This window comes from Rhipicephalus sanguineus, chromosome 11 (genome assembly GCF_013339695.2).
Source record: "Rhipicephalus sanguineus isolate Rsan-2018 chromosome 11, BIME_Rsan_1.4, whole genome shotgun sequence".
Taxonomy (NCBI): Eukaryota; Metazoa; Arthropoda; class Arachnida; order Ixodida; family Ixodidae; genus Rhipicephalus; species Rhipicephalus sanguineus.
The window spans coordinates 66,817,033-66,833,008 of record NC_051186.1 but is presented as its reverse complement, the minus strand read 5'-3'; the positions used below and the strand labels follow the sequence as shown (position 1 = coordinate 66,833,008).

Genomic DNA, 15,976 nt, shown 5'->3' with positions numbered 1-15,976 from the left:
ACCGTTGGTTGTGAGCGGAAAATCATCCGTGAGCGAAAAATCGAGAAAGTAGCAAATAAAATAAACGATAAAATCTTCGGCCCCAATGAGGATCGAACCCGGGCCGTTCGCGTGGCAAGCAGGTGTCTTACCACAAAGCCACGATGTTGCTTGCAGCTGCTTCGGACAAAAACACTACATAAATGTCATGTAGTGAAAGGAGTCTCGACGCATTTTGTTCGGCAGGTGTCACGACGAAAACGAGCCCATACGGTAGGCGCATTCGCGAGGCAATCAAACTACGTCGAAAAACGCCGGGATAGTGCAGCCATCGCCGCTAAATACACACACGAACTTTCAAACAGCTCTAAAAATGGACAACTATGTCCATCTAGAGGAAAACATATCAAGCCAACGCAGCAAACGCTAGATAATGTGCTGCCATCTGTGAGGCATTGTGAGAAATATGTCTCGACTTTTCATTGCATCCGAGAGGGCCGGCGCGCGGCGTATATCTTGGAGGCCATGCGACTCTTGCTTTAGATCGAAAGCAAGGAGGTTAAAAAAATTGCTGGAGTGGCGATTATTGCGCAATAGTGAAGCCGTGCCCACCAAAAGATGGCGGCTGCATCCGCCATCTTTCTAGGGGCACGATAAACCATCAGCGTTTGGCGAAGGAAAGCGAACGTTTTCCACGCACGCCAGAGAAGTTTAATTATGGTAACTTTTATGGGTCAGATACTGCTGTAAGTGTGTCTTTGTGTTACTAGTTTTCGTAAGTAAGCTTCAAAGTCATGGCAAATTTTATTGGACATCAATCGTCAATACTGCACTCGACGGGTTACTTTTGTCGGCAACAAGGATCTTTTATTTTATAATTGACGTAGCATTTACAATAACAGATCAAAGCCATTTGATCTCTAAGTAGGCACCACCAGAAAAGAGCATGTTTGCGAACTCTTTGGTGGGCAAAAGCTGGCTTCACTTTCAATGGCAAGGCGTTTCGAGAGCTTCCACTCCAGAATTTTGTTTTAAACCTCCTTGATCGAAAGCCTGTAAAATTCGCGCGCGCGCGTGCGTGTGTGTGTGTAACAATACACATTAATAAGTATGCACTTAGTGGTTGAAGTGCGCACTAGGGGCCGGATTTCGCTATCGCGTTCAACTCTTAAAGGCGAAGCTTAAGGGTCCCCCAATTTTTTTTATGTCACTCTGATCAGGCTTGGGCAGTGCCAGTCCCAGCACAGCAAGTAAAAAAGTTAGCGCAGCTTGCTCCAGCTCCAGCTCCAGCTCCAGTCGCTCCAGCTGGATCCCAGCAGAGCTGGTGGGCACCTAGCTGGTTCTGGCTTGGCTAGACTTTTACCCTCTCACTCTTATTGCTATCTTCTTTTGTGTCTGCTTATTCCGCTTTTTATATATCTCTTTCTCTCTCGCTCTGTAGTTCTATCCTTCTTTTCTCCCTTCAATCCCTTTCTTTCTACTTTTTTCTATTTTTCTTTACATCTCTTCCCCTCCCTCCCTCTCTATCTGTCTCTGTAGTCGTTCTCTCGCCTTCTATCTTTCTCTCGCTTTCTTCCCCTTCTATCTATTTCTCTCTATCTCTGTGTACTCGTTCTCATCACTTTTTCCATCATCCTCACTATCACTTCCCTTTCCCACGCCTATACTATACAAGGCTATGCTATGCTCTTTTAGCGTGCCTGGACAGCCGAGTGTTGACGACGCTTAGCTTCGGATCGTGGGTACGCGGGTTCGAGTCTTGCCTCACCGAGGAACTTTTTCACCAAGAATTTCTCTCCGTCTCTCTTTCTTTATCTCTCTCTGTACTCGTTCTCTCGCCCATCAGAGTTATTGCATCCCACGCCGGACTAATTGGGCCACGCGTTCTGGGTCGAGTAAAGCAGAATATGAAGGCGAGGACGGAGGTGAAGGAGAGGATGAAGAGAGAGCGCGCGGGTTCATGATGATGATAGTTTCCTTTCTACGACACACGGCAAACATCGAGCGTAACAGTTTTGCCGGGTGTGTTCAGATAAGAACGTCGGTGCACGTCCGCGGACCCCGCTTAATTTCGCTGAAAAAAAAAAATACATATTTTGCTGTTCAAGTCCCCAGGGCCACGAAACCATTCTTAGTTTTGCGAAACAAAAATTGTGTCTTAGTGAAAAAAAATTCAGAAGTCTCCACTCAGCAGAACCGCTTTTTGCGAACTGTGCGAATTGGGGATTTTGACGAGGTTCTACGAGATAACTATTGTAGCTGTGGCTCTCAAACTTTTTCTTGGCATACTATGAGTGACGTGTGTTTACAAGATATTGTTATCTTTCAGTTTGTTGGCCATAATTTATGAAAAAAAAATCGCAAATACGGCACATTGCTCAATAATGCTCTAGTTTCAGATTTTTTTGCTTCGCGTCTATAATACTCAGAATTTTCAAAAATTCCCAGAGTGTTGCCACACATTAGTTTAACAATCGTGATAAATATGATTGCCGAGAATGTCAAACGCAAACGAAAAATGCATAAGTGAAGGCATGTCTCTAAAAATGCAATTTTTTTAAATGCAATGAAAAAAAAAAGCCATCTTCCATTATCTTTAAACTCCCCAGAAATAAAGCACAGTGCGTGCTCTAACTTAATCTGTAAAAACATGTTGCATTATTTTTGTGAGATCGGAGTTACAAAGCCGCTGAAGTGTCTAAATGGACGTTCACGCGCAATCACTTAAATGAGCGAGCATGTAGCTATTGTTGCCACTGTCATAATTTTTAGGTCTTAAGTATGTTCTCTCGTGCTCACGAAACATCAAATCGACAGAAGAAAGACTAAGAGTTGCATTAAAGTTCAAGTTTGTACATATGCGTGTTTGTACTCGTCGTAGTATTGTTCCTGGCAAAATCAACTATCGGGAAATGTTTGTCTAGATGCACACTCGAGTCGGGTTTTCGCATGCAACAGTTTATTCAGCCATAATGCCTACAGGACGCGAGAAAGGCATTGAAGAAAGACTGGGTCCATGTCGTGGAGACGGCACCCACGATCTCCGCCTTCTAGCGCCTGGTGTAGGACATCCGAAAATGACGTTTACCCTTCACCGCCATCTTCAGAAGAGAAATTTCTGTTGAGTAAATGACTTAGTTGAGCTCTTCAGCAGCATTTTATCACGAACAAAATTTTCGATAGACACAGGCACATCTTTACGTAAGTTTACGTCGATCTGTTTGAAGAGGCTGAAGCAATTTCCAATACGGAGAGAGTTTCTTCTGGCATAAAGCTCACGAACAAGGTGTTATCCAAATCTTTTATACTCCGAAAGTTCCCCTTATATGTAATATTTTTCTTGAGTTTGTTCAGATGGCGCTAAACGCTCGCTTTGAGCTGTGCAACTGAGCTATAAATCTCAGGGGAGTACAAGAAGCGCGTACATACCCAGATATGCTGAGGACTGCCGGGCAGTCGACGACTGACGGACGTGATAGCTGATTGATTGATTGATTGATTGATTGATTGAATAACTTTATTGAAAACAGTCCTGAAGCTCGGCTTTTTAGGCCGAGGCGGGCCGCGTCCACGTCGGCACCACCAGTCCGAGACGGCTGGCGGCGTCGTGGGCCTTCTGGACAGCCCTTAATTGATCGCGAGTTCGTAGCTGATGCGCTGTAGCGATTTCAACTTCTCTGTAGTGTACGCGCCCGAACTCTCTCTCTCCTTCCCTTTCCCTCCGTGGCAGTCACAAAACGAGCCGTAGTGGCTCGTTTTGCGACTGCCAAGCTGTTTGGCGACTGCGAAGCTAGCCGTAATGCGTCTGACTCTATCTCGAAAAATAAACGTGTATGTGCCACAGAAAGTAAGTAAATCCCACTGCATGGTCCACTAAAAAAGAAGGCAATAGTTAGCCGAACACTAGCCAACGAGAAAGGCGACGGCGGCTGAGAGAAACTATCATCATTGTCATAAACGGACATATGTACCACAGAAATTGGGTAAATCCCACGACTCACCACAGGTCCACTAAAAAAGGAAGAAGGCAACAGTTAGACACTAGGGAACGGGATAGACAACGGTGGCTACGAGAAGACCCAGAAGCGATGGAAGGCCTGCGCCAACGGCGGCGTGTCCGTACATCTACGAGAGGTGCAAACGCTCGGTTTCAGGGCGAGTTTGTCTCTGGTTGGGCATCCATGTCGTGCATGTGACTGTACAAGAGGTACGAACGCTAGGTTTCAGCGAGTGTTTCTGGAGTTTGGACATCTGTGTCGCGTCTGTGACTGTGTGGTTTAACTCGAACCTCTCTGCGCCAAGAACCAGCGTGGAAACAACCTAGCATCATCTAGATAGCGCCTAGAAACGACCTAGAAGCAACCTAGAAACAACCCTCATCACCTAGCTAAGGCCTAGAAACAACCTAGAAGCAACCAGATTAGTCTTCAGAATAGTCCAGTTTCGCTGTTTGAAGGCTTGCGCGGCTTAGTGCTTAGCGCAAGTCATGAACCAACTGGCGCCGCAAAAAGCGTTCTGCTATTCATAGTACATTTCTCTCTGGGAGCAACCGCTATTTCGGCGTGACTACTACAATGCCGACTTCTAGGTAGAAGCTAGAAGTGCATCGCAGACATCCGCCGTCTTTTGCGCGCTTCTCACGCATCTCAAGGAGCTCATTTTAAAGTGCCTGAAAAACAGCTTGTTTAGCACAGCAACGCCGTGGCGTGGCAGCTTACCGCAAGAGCCCCACGCAGATGGCTGCCGCTGCCACACTCGGTATTCGAGTGTGCTCGTTGCAGGCACGTAGCCAGGATTTTTTTTCGGGGGGGGGGGGGGGGGGGCAAGGCCTTATTGTTCGAAAGAAAGTCTTTCCATGGCAAAAACAAAAAAAAAAGTTGCCTGGCAATATAGAAGGCTGGAAAAATTTTGGGAGGGGGGGGGGCGGCCCCCCCCCCTTGCCTACGTGCCTGGCTCGTTGTACTAGGGTTTCTATGAAGCACATCGCAAACAGGGACACAAGAGAAACAGACCAGAAACAAACGCCGACAAGAGGCCTGAAAAAAAATTAAACGAGATATAATCTCGCCACTTGAGAAATAAAAAAATACTATCGTTCGAGCTCGCATGCCAAATCTGGACGCAAATGCAAGCTGTACATAATATAAACACACATAAAAACAAACGTATAGCGCCACGCGCCCCCTTCACACACGCTCTTCGCCAAAGAGCTGCTTGTACTTGGCGGTCATGTCCTCAGCCACCTTGTCGATGAACTCAAAGGTGTTCAGGTAGTCCTGCCGCTGCACCTTGCCGAAGCCCTTGACGCACAGGGCCAAGTCCTTGGTCATGTAGCCGGACTCGACGAGCTCCAGCGTGGCCGTCTCCAGGGCCCTGGCGAAGGTCTCGAGCTTGGGGTTGTCGTCGAGCTTGCTGCGGTGCCGGATGCCCTTGGTCCACGTGTAAATGGTGGCCATCGAGTTTGTGGACGTCTCGAGGCCCGCCTTGTAGCGCCGGAAGTGCTTGGTCACGGTGCCGTGCGCCACGTCGGCGATCAGGGTCTTGCCGTCGGGGCAGATGAGCACGCTGGTCATGAGGCCCAGCGAGCCGAAGCCCTGGGCGACGAAGTCCGACTGGATGTCGCCGTCGTAGTTCTTGCACGCCCACACGAAGCCGCCTTCCATGCGCAGAGACCTGTACGGAATGGAAGATATACTATGGCTTTGAAGGGGGCACGTTTCTTGCACTATCATTCAGCGTCAAATGTCCGCACAAATTCACAACACCGCCGCTTCAGGGCCACCTACTGAAAATATACTATAGGGTCATAAGGCTTGCGAGTCAGGGTTGTATACAACGAGTTACACGTATTTAATTACTATTAATCGGCTGAAGTCGATTAAATGTAATTAATTACGTGTAACTCGTTGCGATATGCAGTAGTAGCTCTACTACATGTTAGCCGATTCACTGAACCGGCACATCCAAGCACACGCGAGCGCACAGGGAAGGCAGGGGTGGGGTAACTTAATTATTGCGATTATTTCCTGGTTATTTCTGTTAATTATATTATTTTAGACCTTGTTCGTTTATTTTAACCCGGATTTGGGCATTGCTAGTCTTGTTTGAAGCCTGTGACCATTTGATTTTGAGCATGATCACGCCACCTGCATGGTATATACATTGACGACAAGCCGGGCTCCTAAAGTACTACGCAGTTAAAGTGTTCAGTGGAATCAGAATAGCCCTTCCAAAGGCCATTAACCAATGCGTCGCCATTCGCCGCTGTAACCGATCCTTTTCAGTAGAACTTTGTTCACTTGTTGTGACAGCTTGTCTCCACTAAGTCTGCTTATCTTACGCTTGGAATATTTACTTTGGGCAATAATTGCATGGCGAACGTGAAAATGATCTAGAATTTGGGTCTAGTATACTTTAGTCTCTAGTTAATTATATCAAAGCCATGTGAACCTTGCGACCATGTCGTCCGTGAGACGGTGCTGGAAGAAGATGCCCGTCTCCTTGAACCTGGGCTTGTACTTCTTCTGGTAGAGGCGCTCGAAGATCTCCTTGAAGCGGCCGTCGTACTTCTTCAGGATGGTCTCCTTGGTGCTCAGGTAGAGCGGCAGGTTTCGTCTGAGCGCGAACTGAAAGCAGCTGTAGGCGAACTCCGTGATGGACTTGTCCGTATTGCACATGGCCGCCACCACGCCCTGGGTGTCCTGAAAGTCGTACACGTGCAGGTTGTACGGCGAGCCGATGTTGGGCGTGAAGCACACTTCCAGGGAGCCAGGACCCGGAGCCACGAAGTCCCTGAAATCAATACGACCCTGCTCACAGAAATCCCCTTCTCTTCCTTCAATGCGGTCACTGCAGCACAAGAACTGTAAGCAGGTCTAGCTAGTGTACAGTATGTAGAGGGCGCGTATTAATTAAATAACTGACTAGTCGTGCCCTCATGATTATATAAGAGGCCGTCGGAAATAAACAGGGGCTCTTGAGGAGTGCGACGCTAACGGCGCATTCAAGGACACTGCCCTTACCAGCAGAGCGTCTCTACACAGTACCTTCGCAATTTAAAAGCGACATCATGATTTTTAGTCTAATAACTGATATATGAGCAATTGCTCGTGATAATCGCGTCATATCTCTGCAAATCTGGTCGCTAAGGATAATGTTGCAGTCAGTATTATGCCGATATGACACGAACTCTAGGCTCTTTCAAACGACGGTATGTGCCACCTGGCGTAAATCCAGAAGAAACCTCAAGGGGAGGAAACACATCTTGATGGCATGACGGCCGTGTAGTTTTTCATAAATATATCTACTTTTTAATTATATAAAACTCAAAATCCGGTTTTCAAATAAATTAGCAAGGAAAGGAGCATGTGCCTTAGGAGCGGATAGTTGGCAAAGTTAGTTGCTAAGTGGAACTCGTAGGAATAGGCTAACATATTTCTAGCTGATATTTCATTCGGGTTAAACCATCAAGTGAAAATGCTAGCACTTCTTTTGTTACAACGCGTAAAGGAAATGCTTTTGTTTAACTTCAGCTCCAACCGTTTATCATGTTACCATCCCACGATTTACCCCTCGAATCGTTCTTGTAAAGCCTGTGTATATTCACCAGTGATCTTTTTTAAGAACAATGATATTCAAGAAGTCGCATCCATATTTCATTGTAAGTGGCTTCTACCCAATCGTCTGCATACATAAATAACAGTCGATGATCGGGGATTCTTTACTTTGCGCTTCAAATGCCAGCATAGTAAACATTTACGGCACGTCAGAAGTCACCCGTAGCATTTCAGAAAGCATGACATCTACCAGTAGCGTAGCCAGGGGGGGCACACCGGGCCCGTGCCCTCCCCCCCCCCCAGAATTTTTTTTTTGCCATGGCATACAGAGTTCAAAATGACACTCGATCACATTTGCCTGCCCGACTTCAGGTCAAGGAGGTGCCCCCCACCCCCCGAAAAAAATTTCTCGCTACGCCCCTGACATCTACAGTGCCTTTTGAAACCCAGAACAGCCTTCTCTATTGTGCTTTTTTTCTACTCATTGGAAGGGTTTCAGGTTTCAGAGTTGATTTTAAGGAGAGTGCGCTATGCTTAACTGTCAACCAATTCAAGTATGATATTTCAAAGGTAAATCTCAAGGGGAGACCCTTGCGAGGGGTGTCCCTCCCAGCTTGAATACAAGGAGAGTCAGGACCCCCTTGACCAACCCCCCGTCCCCATGATCTACGCCACTGGTACGTGCGTTACTTAGCCCTAAATTTTCGTGTCAATCCGTAGGCACTGATCACTTTCAGGGACAGCTTTGTGCCAATAGCGGCATTACTAAATGCGCAGCTGTGTTAAGGGAAAGCGGCATCAGTAAACTGCATTGAAATGTGCACCAAGAACTTCGAATGTAAGCAGGTCTATAGGCCTAGCCAGGAACAACTGCGCCAGCCGGGTCATCCTGTAGTAATTATGCAGCTTTGTGGAGTGAAATTCATTTCATTATGCAATAAGGCCATTACACAATCCATCTGCAAGCGCGTACGTATAATGGACCCTGCCATTAAGTTTTGAGCCAATAAGATCAATTTACTAAGTTTCCGGGGTTGCGAGTTCATTTCGTCGTCACTCACGGTTTCTACAATATTGTACATTCCAAATACCGATTAAAACACTGACTGAGGTTTAACTTTTCTAAGCCTAGTTATGACGAGCGAAAGGTGCGTTTGACTTAGTTTTGCAAACCTACTACAGTGCTTCGTTAAAGTTAGGCGTCCCCTCCTTGTAGTTGTTCGTGTTGCTGAACGACGGCGGTCACTGAATGCCCTAATAGTTTGGCAAGTTCGTGCATGAACTGTGCTTGTTCGCGTACAATGCATACTTTAAAGGGAAACAAAAGAGAAAAAAGGTTTTTTTCGCGTATTAATACCAATTACAATTTCACAATACCGAAAACATCACTCTTACTGCAACAAGACGTTTGGTAAGCGAGAAAACGCACGAAAAGAAAATGCGGGTACCGACGCCATCTTCAAACTCCCGCACCAAACACCGTGACGCCACAGAATTTGATGGCATCTCCGAAGACATACGTAATTCCTAATCGGTAAAAACTAAGTACATTGTCCCGTGAAGTGGCCAGGGACTTAACATAGCAAGTTTTAGTAAATTTCGTTCAGCCAATGTAGCCAAAAAAGGAAAAGTACACTTTGAAATCCGTGACCTCACGCGCGGAGATTTCGGTGCGAATTTTAAAAATGAAAGTTTGACCTCAATTTTATCCTTTATTAATAAACCTACGATGGTGAAGTTAACGTCATTAGAATCATCGGAGTACAAGTAATAAAAACAGATTCATTTTGTCACTTTAGTGTCCCTTTAACCTGGAAACTTAGTGTGTCACGGTGCCTTTGTTATGGTCATGTCTAGGCGGATATGCTTACTTCCCAATGTACATGTCACCGAAGGCGTGACGCGCGATGACGATCGGCTTGCGCCACTGCTTGATCAGCGGCGGTACGTTGTTGCAGATGATGGGCTCTCGGAACAAGGCGCCGCCCAGGGAGTTGCGGATGACCGAGTTGGGAGACTTCCACATGCGCTTCAGGTGGTACATCTCGAGCACGTCTCGCTCGGCCGTGATAGTGGCGCACTTGACGCCGCAGTTATAGCGCCTCAGCGCGTCACGCGCCTGCAGCGTCACCATGTTGTCCGTCTCGTTGCGGTTGGCGATGGACAGATCGAACACCTGCGCATAGTGTGTCGAGGGTGAGAGCGTCCCTTTCGGAACTCGCTCGCGGCAAGCTAGCCACATCGAGCAGGATATCAACACAAAGACGGAGGATCCTTCAAACAAATGTGTAAATAAGCAATCTAGCCATTCTAACTAACCTTGATATTCACCAATCAAAGTGGACGGTTGGGCCAGTTGGTGATTCATGATCGAGGTATAGTGCGCGGTAGAAAACAAAGATATTCACAGTGAACATAGCCTATAGCCAACAAGAGCCCAGATCGAAACCTTACTCTGCAGTGACGTCGCTACGGGGTGTTTAATTTTTACAAATCGTATGTGTATGTACACACACAAACGCACAAGCGAACGCACATAAAGAAAAGACGGGCATCCAGCTCCCCCTCGAAAAAAATTTCTGGCTATTCCCCTGTTATTACGTGTGATATTGTCCAGAGAATTCAGTAGTAATTCTTTTTTAGGGGCGAAGCAGTTTAGGGCCGAGCCTTGTACCCCCCGCGTCTACCGTAGCTCTGGTAGCTCTGGTTTACACGGAGTCCGCCAGGGGCGCTCGCTCCCGGCTCGTGCTCTGGTTTGAATGGAGATCGCTAGGGGTGCCGCGGTAGCAGCGCTCACACCCGGCGCATGCTCTGGTTTGAATGGAGACCACTAGGGGGGCGTTATGCTATCAGATGAATTTTTTATGACCATAAACATCCAACAACAACCAGGGGGACGTGTATAGACCTCGTCTTCGCTAACTTCAGATTACATCCCATTGTAAGGGCGACACACTATGTAGGTACTATTGCACGTTGCACAGAAGAAGTTATAACCTCAACCACTCACTTCCGATCTTTGAAAAATGAAACATTCTGTCTGCGGCACTGGACAGCAGCGAGAGGCCCACGTAATATGCGATTTCAGGGCATGTTGAACAACCTGCAGGGGTCGAAATAATCCATAGCCTTCCACTACGGTGTAGCCAAGATCATATCTTGATTTTATAAAAGTAATAATAAATTATTATTATTATTATTATTATTATTATTATTATTATTATTATTATTATTATTATTATTATTATTATTATTATTGTAGAAGTCCCGGGTAATGTTCCGAAACCAAGATACGATTGTAATCGAGTCATGCCGTGGTAAATCACTCCGTAGTACACGGCCGTTTGTGAATTGCAACGCCATCGAAAAGGCGTCGCAACTCAAACGTGACCGGGAATCGAACCCGCACCTGGATGCTTAGAAACGCAACGCCGCAGACACTAAGCGAGCACGGCGTGAGACACGGCTTCTTCACATGTCGAACGTTTCAGAGAGACCTAGCTGGGAACAATGTCGATCGATCACGCAACCACACATATGCAACAAAAGAGACGCGACCTAAGAACCAGCTTCATCTATTCGCAAAAAAAAAAAAATCTGGAGGCGACTCTTATCCGTGACTTAGGTGGCTGGTAGGCGGGCACTCGCACGTCGGCGTTCGTGCGCCCTTGCGTATTCCTTGGGTTAACATTGCATTCCGCGCGCAGATCTCGGAGGCCACGTAAAAAGATGAACGTGGTTGAGATTTCCTCCGCAAGGTGCCGCAACATGCCCAATTGCTCACAATCTTGCAATGAACTCAATTTCCATTAATTATCTTGACAGTTAATGGGCCTTTAAGTAAAGTTATGCTCTGATGTCATGTGCATTCAATATAACTCTTAACTTGAACCAGAACTATCAATTTCTTTTTAGAAGATTTTTATGAATATTAAAACCGGAAGTAAGTGCTCCACCGGAGAGTGTCCCTCTGTGCTCTTGCCAATAAAAAATCTTAGAAAACAACGCAACATCATTGTCAAAACGGCACAAAACCATGTTCCAACTTCTAAGCCGAATGTCTGGTCCAGAGTACTAGAAATTAAGCTTAGAATAACAGATAGATGAGCTAGTTGGTACGTGTATTCGTGTTAAAAGACTGGGCATGCAAACAGGGACACAAGAGGGAAGTCAAGACACCACAAAAGCTGTTCGTGGTGTCTTCTTCTCTCTCGTGTCCCTGTTTGCACGCCCCATCTTTCAACATGAATATACGTACCAACTAATCTGGTCCTGCTACGTTTCATTGCAGAAGGGCAAGGAGTACCTTGAGGTCGATGTCCAAGAAGGGCAGGATGAGCTTGTCGCGTACCAGGTCCCAGATGACCCGCGACATGTCGTCGCCCAGCATTTCGACGATCGGGCCACACTTGATGCGCTCCATGGCTTTGCCGTAGTGTACGCCGAGTGCTAGGAAACTGGGACAGCTTCAAGCAGCAGCCGGTGGGCTCGAGGTGGGCTAGCTGGCAGCACGCGCGGTGAACGAGGAGCGCGAGCTAGCTGCTGCTGCTGATGACGACCTCTTCCCTCTTCCTGGTGGCTGTCACCCTCAAAGGGGGATGGGCCAAGAACCGGGCGGCATGATGTTTAAGGTTGAGACCTATGAAGCTAAGAAAAAAAAACACTTGAAAATTAGTCTAGAAAAAAAAACATAGAATAAATGAAATTGTTTAACGAGCAAGCTGTCAGACTGTCAGATGGGATTCATGACGTAGACGATGGCAGATTTGGAACCACAAATATGAAGCGATGAAAACAGACTAACACGGCAATCGTTATGTTTTATTTATGTAATCGAATACAGCACAGCAGATATCAGGGGCGTAGCCAAGGGGGGTTGGGGGGGGTTCAAACCCCCCCCGAAATTTTTCAGTTTTGCTTGCGTATATATACACGCACACATACAAACGCACGCACGAACATACATGAAGTATAATTGAACCCCCCCGAAAAAAATTTCTGGCTACGCCCCTGGCAGATATCTCCGAGGCTATAACCTGATGTAGTGCGCGCGCTAGCTGTACGTTGCATAATTTGTTTTCATCATCTTTCAGAGCGAAAATTTGGGTTTGATTTTCCCACGGGTCTCCCTCCTCCCGCCCCCATGAAGAACGAAAACTCCGACAACAGGACAGCCTTGATTCTGTTGATGCGGTTTTGTGAGAACCCCGAAACACCGTTACACGAATTACGTAATTCTCCAGCACCAATAGTAAAGAGAAAAGAATGCTAAACGTGTTCCTAGCCAGCGCCGGCAGGCAACCACATTCAGAGCGCTACCCTCAACCCATGACCGAATAAATCACCACAACTGCAAGGCGTACATTTAAATCGCCGATGAAGTTGAAGTTCCTGCACACTTAAGGCGCGTTTACACTAGAGCGACACGACACCGACGCAGACACGAGGCAGACGCAGACGGTCGTCCGACGAGTCGCCCGCCGACGATGTCGCCGGACCGTCTGGTCACACTAGGCCGACAACGACGCCGACGCCTCCAAAGACGGCATGTCGTAGTAGTGTAACTTGATGGCAGACCAAAAACACCAGCAGAACGTATCGGCCGACGTGTCGTCGGGAGGTCTTCGGGAGATCGGTGGCCGAGCGAAAATTTTCCCATGTCCTTGCTTCGAACGTCGAAGGGGTAGATCTTGGGGGAGATCCCCCTCGACATACTCGGGCATTTGACAATGGGCATCTCGCGCACCCCTCCGACGTGTTTTCTTTGCTTCCCTTTGTCTGTCCGCACCCCCGTCCCCGACGCCGGAAGGGGTGGCGGGGGCCGCGCCGCTACACCGAGAGGGGCAATGGTAGAGGAGGGAAAACGGCCGAAATGAGCTGCAGGTGTTCCCCGTTTTCAACTTTAGCGCGCAAGTTTAGTCGGTGTCGCTGTGCGCGCCTTCTGTGTGACGAGAGAATCGGCCGACGAGAGGCTGGGAGCACGATAAGACGCGGACGGCGTCTTTCATAGACGATCGGCCGATTGTTGGCGTCGTTTCAGTGTAAATAGGACGACGGCACGACAAAAGACACTCCCGGCGACAGTCGGCAGACCGAAATCGGTGTCGTGTCGTTCTAGTGTAAACGCGCCTTAATGGGACAGGACGACAAGCGGATATTGAAGCACATACAAGCTAGTTGGTTCTTGTTGGCTTGGCGACGCACTTGTGGTAGGCTCAATTACTCTTCTTGATCCATGTTATTATTTGTGTCGTCGATCCACAATCAACGAAAAGAAACAGTATATTTTGTTCAAAATGTATCAGGAAAATTCCTTTGCACTCTTTCCATAGATGTTGCATTTCTTTGTACCCATAGCGTGATATTTCGGCTGATTACGAGTTTGGTATAGGTTATAGCTGGAGGTTTTCAGAAAGTCAGAAGTTATGCCTCTAACGAAACGGAAGAATCATGTGCGAGGTTGAGGGACTTTATTCAACCCGATAATGAACGCACATAGTGTCATAAGGTTCTACTTATGGAAGCCAAATCTTTAGTGCTTGGCCCAAACGAATACTTTTGAATCGTTCGTATGTACGAAACGGGCCGGTGTTCCTTTGTTACAATTTATACGAACGGCGTATGCCCACGCCATAGTCCAAGCCGTCGTCGTAGAGAACCGTCGTCGACGTCAAGTTGGCGTCTCGTTCGTACGCCGCGAACGGTGGTTCGTAGCGGAAGCAGCGACTGTACGAACCGTCCCTCTCCTAGGGGATGCTTGCGTTCTTCCACAACTCGGGAGGCAGGTTGGCGTGCGCTGCCCGCCGGCTGCACCAGTGGTCCACGGGTCGCGCCAGACTCCGCAAGGCCACGGCCTGCACCACGATGCAGAACACGGTCGGCTGCGTGCAGAGAGGGACGGTCCACTGGAACGTGCGGTGGCAGAAGACTTGTCACGGCGCTGCTGACGGCATGAGTGGCCGAAGTCGTGACTCTTACCGCACCCTGATGTCGTAAGGCTGGTTGGCTGTTTTCCAGTTTGTCGTGCGGCGGTAGCGGCGAAAAGGTTGACTGCCGGCGGATCTTCGACCGGTATCCGACGCCCGCGCTGCTGTAGACGACAGGACTCAGCGGGGACCCTTCCGTAGCACTGGTGGTGGTGCCGGCGTGGGTGTCTTCTGTCGAGCTAGGGAAGAGAGCGCCCTTCTGCGACTCAATCTTGGGCGTTCTGTGGTGTCTACGAGCTGATGCAGGATGGCTGCTCTCGTCACGGTCCGAGGTGAAATCACTCATTTTATTCGCTGGCGCGCCGTCGCGGTATCTGGAGCCTGGTCTGTCCTGCGGTGAACGGAACGCGATCTAATGCAGCTGTACCTCGAGCTGGCGTCAACGGTGCGATCGCAAGCACCTTCGGGTGCACCTTGTGCGGCGGAGGACGGCTGGTGGTGGTGGTAAACATTTTATTCAAGAAATTCACAAGAGAACTGCTGTGTGCCTGAGTGGCAGTCCCTAGTCCGGGATGCCATTGGAGATGGCCGCTGCCCGGGCGCGTGCCACCAAGGAGCGTTGCGCATCCAAGGTGGAGAGGTCGCTTCTTCTTGCCCATTTGACGAGACGTGTTGACGTAACGCGGCTTCAAGACTGGGCTGTCCTCGGTGGTTACATGACAGAATGGCGTAAAGAATAAAGAGGTTGATGCAAGGGTGGGTTGCTCTGTGAAGCATGCCCATAGCTACGTATCTTGCTGCTCCTGCGTTGTTTATTCAATACCTCTGTCATGTAACCGGGTTTACGTGGGCCAGACGGGGCGGTGCCTTAATGTGCGATTAAGGGAGCATCACAATTCCTTGAAAGGCCCGGCAAGCTCACATTTATCACTGCATTGCCGCCAGTGTGAGTGTACGCCCGTTTTTGGTTCCACTACAATTTTGTACAAAAACAGAAGCCAGAATGCACGGGAACTTGTTGAGGCTGCACACATCTCTAAACTGTCGCAAGCATGTGTCAGTCAGACGTCGGTGACACTCCATGATAAGGAATTTGCATATCTTGGAGTAAGATGAGATATGTGGCATGCGTTGCTTTGGTTTTTGAGCGAGGGAAGAGGCAAATGTTCTTTGCGCATGCACCGTTTCGGCGGTGCCATATTTATGTTTTCCCATGATTAAAGCTCAGTTGAAAGTCAGCGCCTGTTCGTGTCTTTTCTTCCTGTGTGCGTCGTCTTGATTTTTGCGCTGTTTACTCCCATGGATCCATACCACCTGGCCCAGCTATCTACACTTCTATAAAATGGTGTTTCGACTGAATTATGGTGCCAATGATTTACACCAATAATGGTCTTAGCAAAAAGGAAATGTCAGAAAACCGTTTCAGGGACCCTTTAAGGCGAAAGCCTTTAATGTCTCATACTCGCGGTGTCCGTTGTCCGTGCCTTGGCACGGTGCCACCTGTGGCCAGTGGCG

The 15,976-nt window shown here is 48.1% G+C and overlaps 1 protein-coding gene across 1 annotated transcript; it reads right to left on the bottom strand.

The window, feature by feature from the left end:
- Positions 1 to 5,040: 5,040 nt before the first annotated feature.
- Positions 5,041 to 12,021, bottom strand: LOC119373835 (isocitrate dehydrogenase [NADP] cytoplasmic). The gene is made up of 4 exons (XM_037643894.2): positions 11,842 to 12,021; positions 9,407 to 9,711; positions 6,430 to 6,771; positions 5,041 to 5,652 (listed from the first exon to the last, which is right to left on the bottom strand). Exons 1-4 carry the CDS (start codon positions 11,956 to 11,958, stop codon positions 5,166 to 5,168), a joined length of 1,251 nt encoding a protein of 416 aa, XP_037499822.1. The 5' UTR covers positions 11,959 to 12,021; the 3' UTR covers positions 5,041 to 5,165.
- Between the last annotated feature and the right edge of the window lie 3,955 nt (positions 12,022 to 15,976).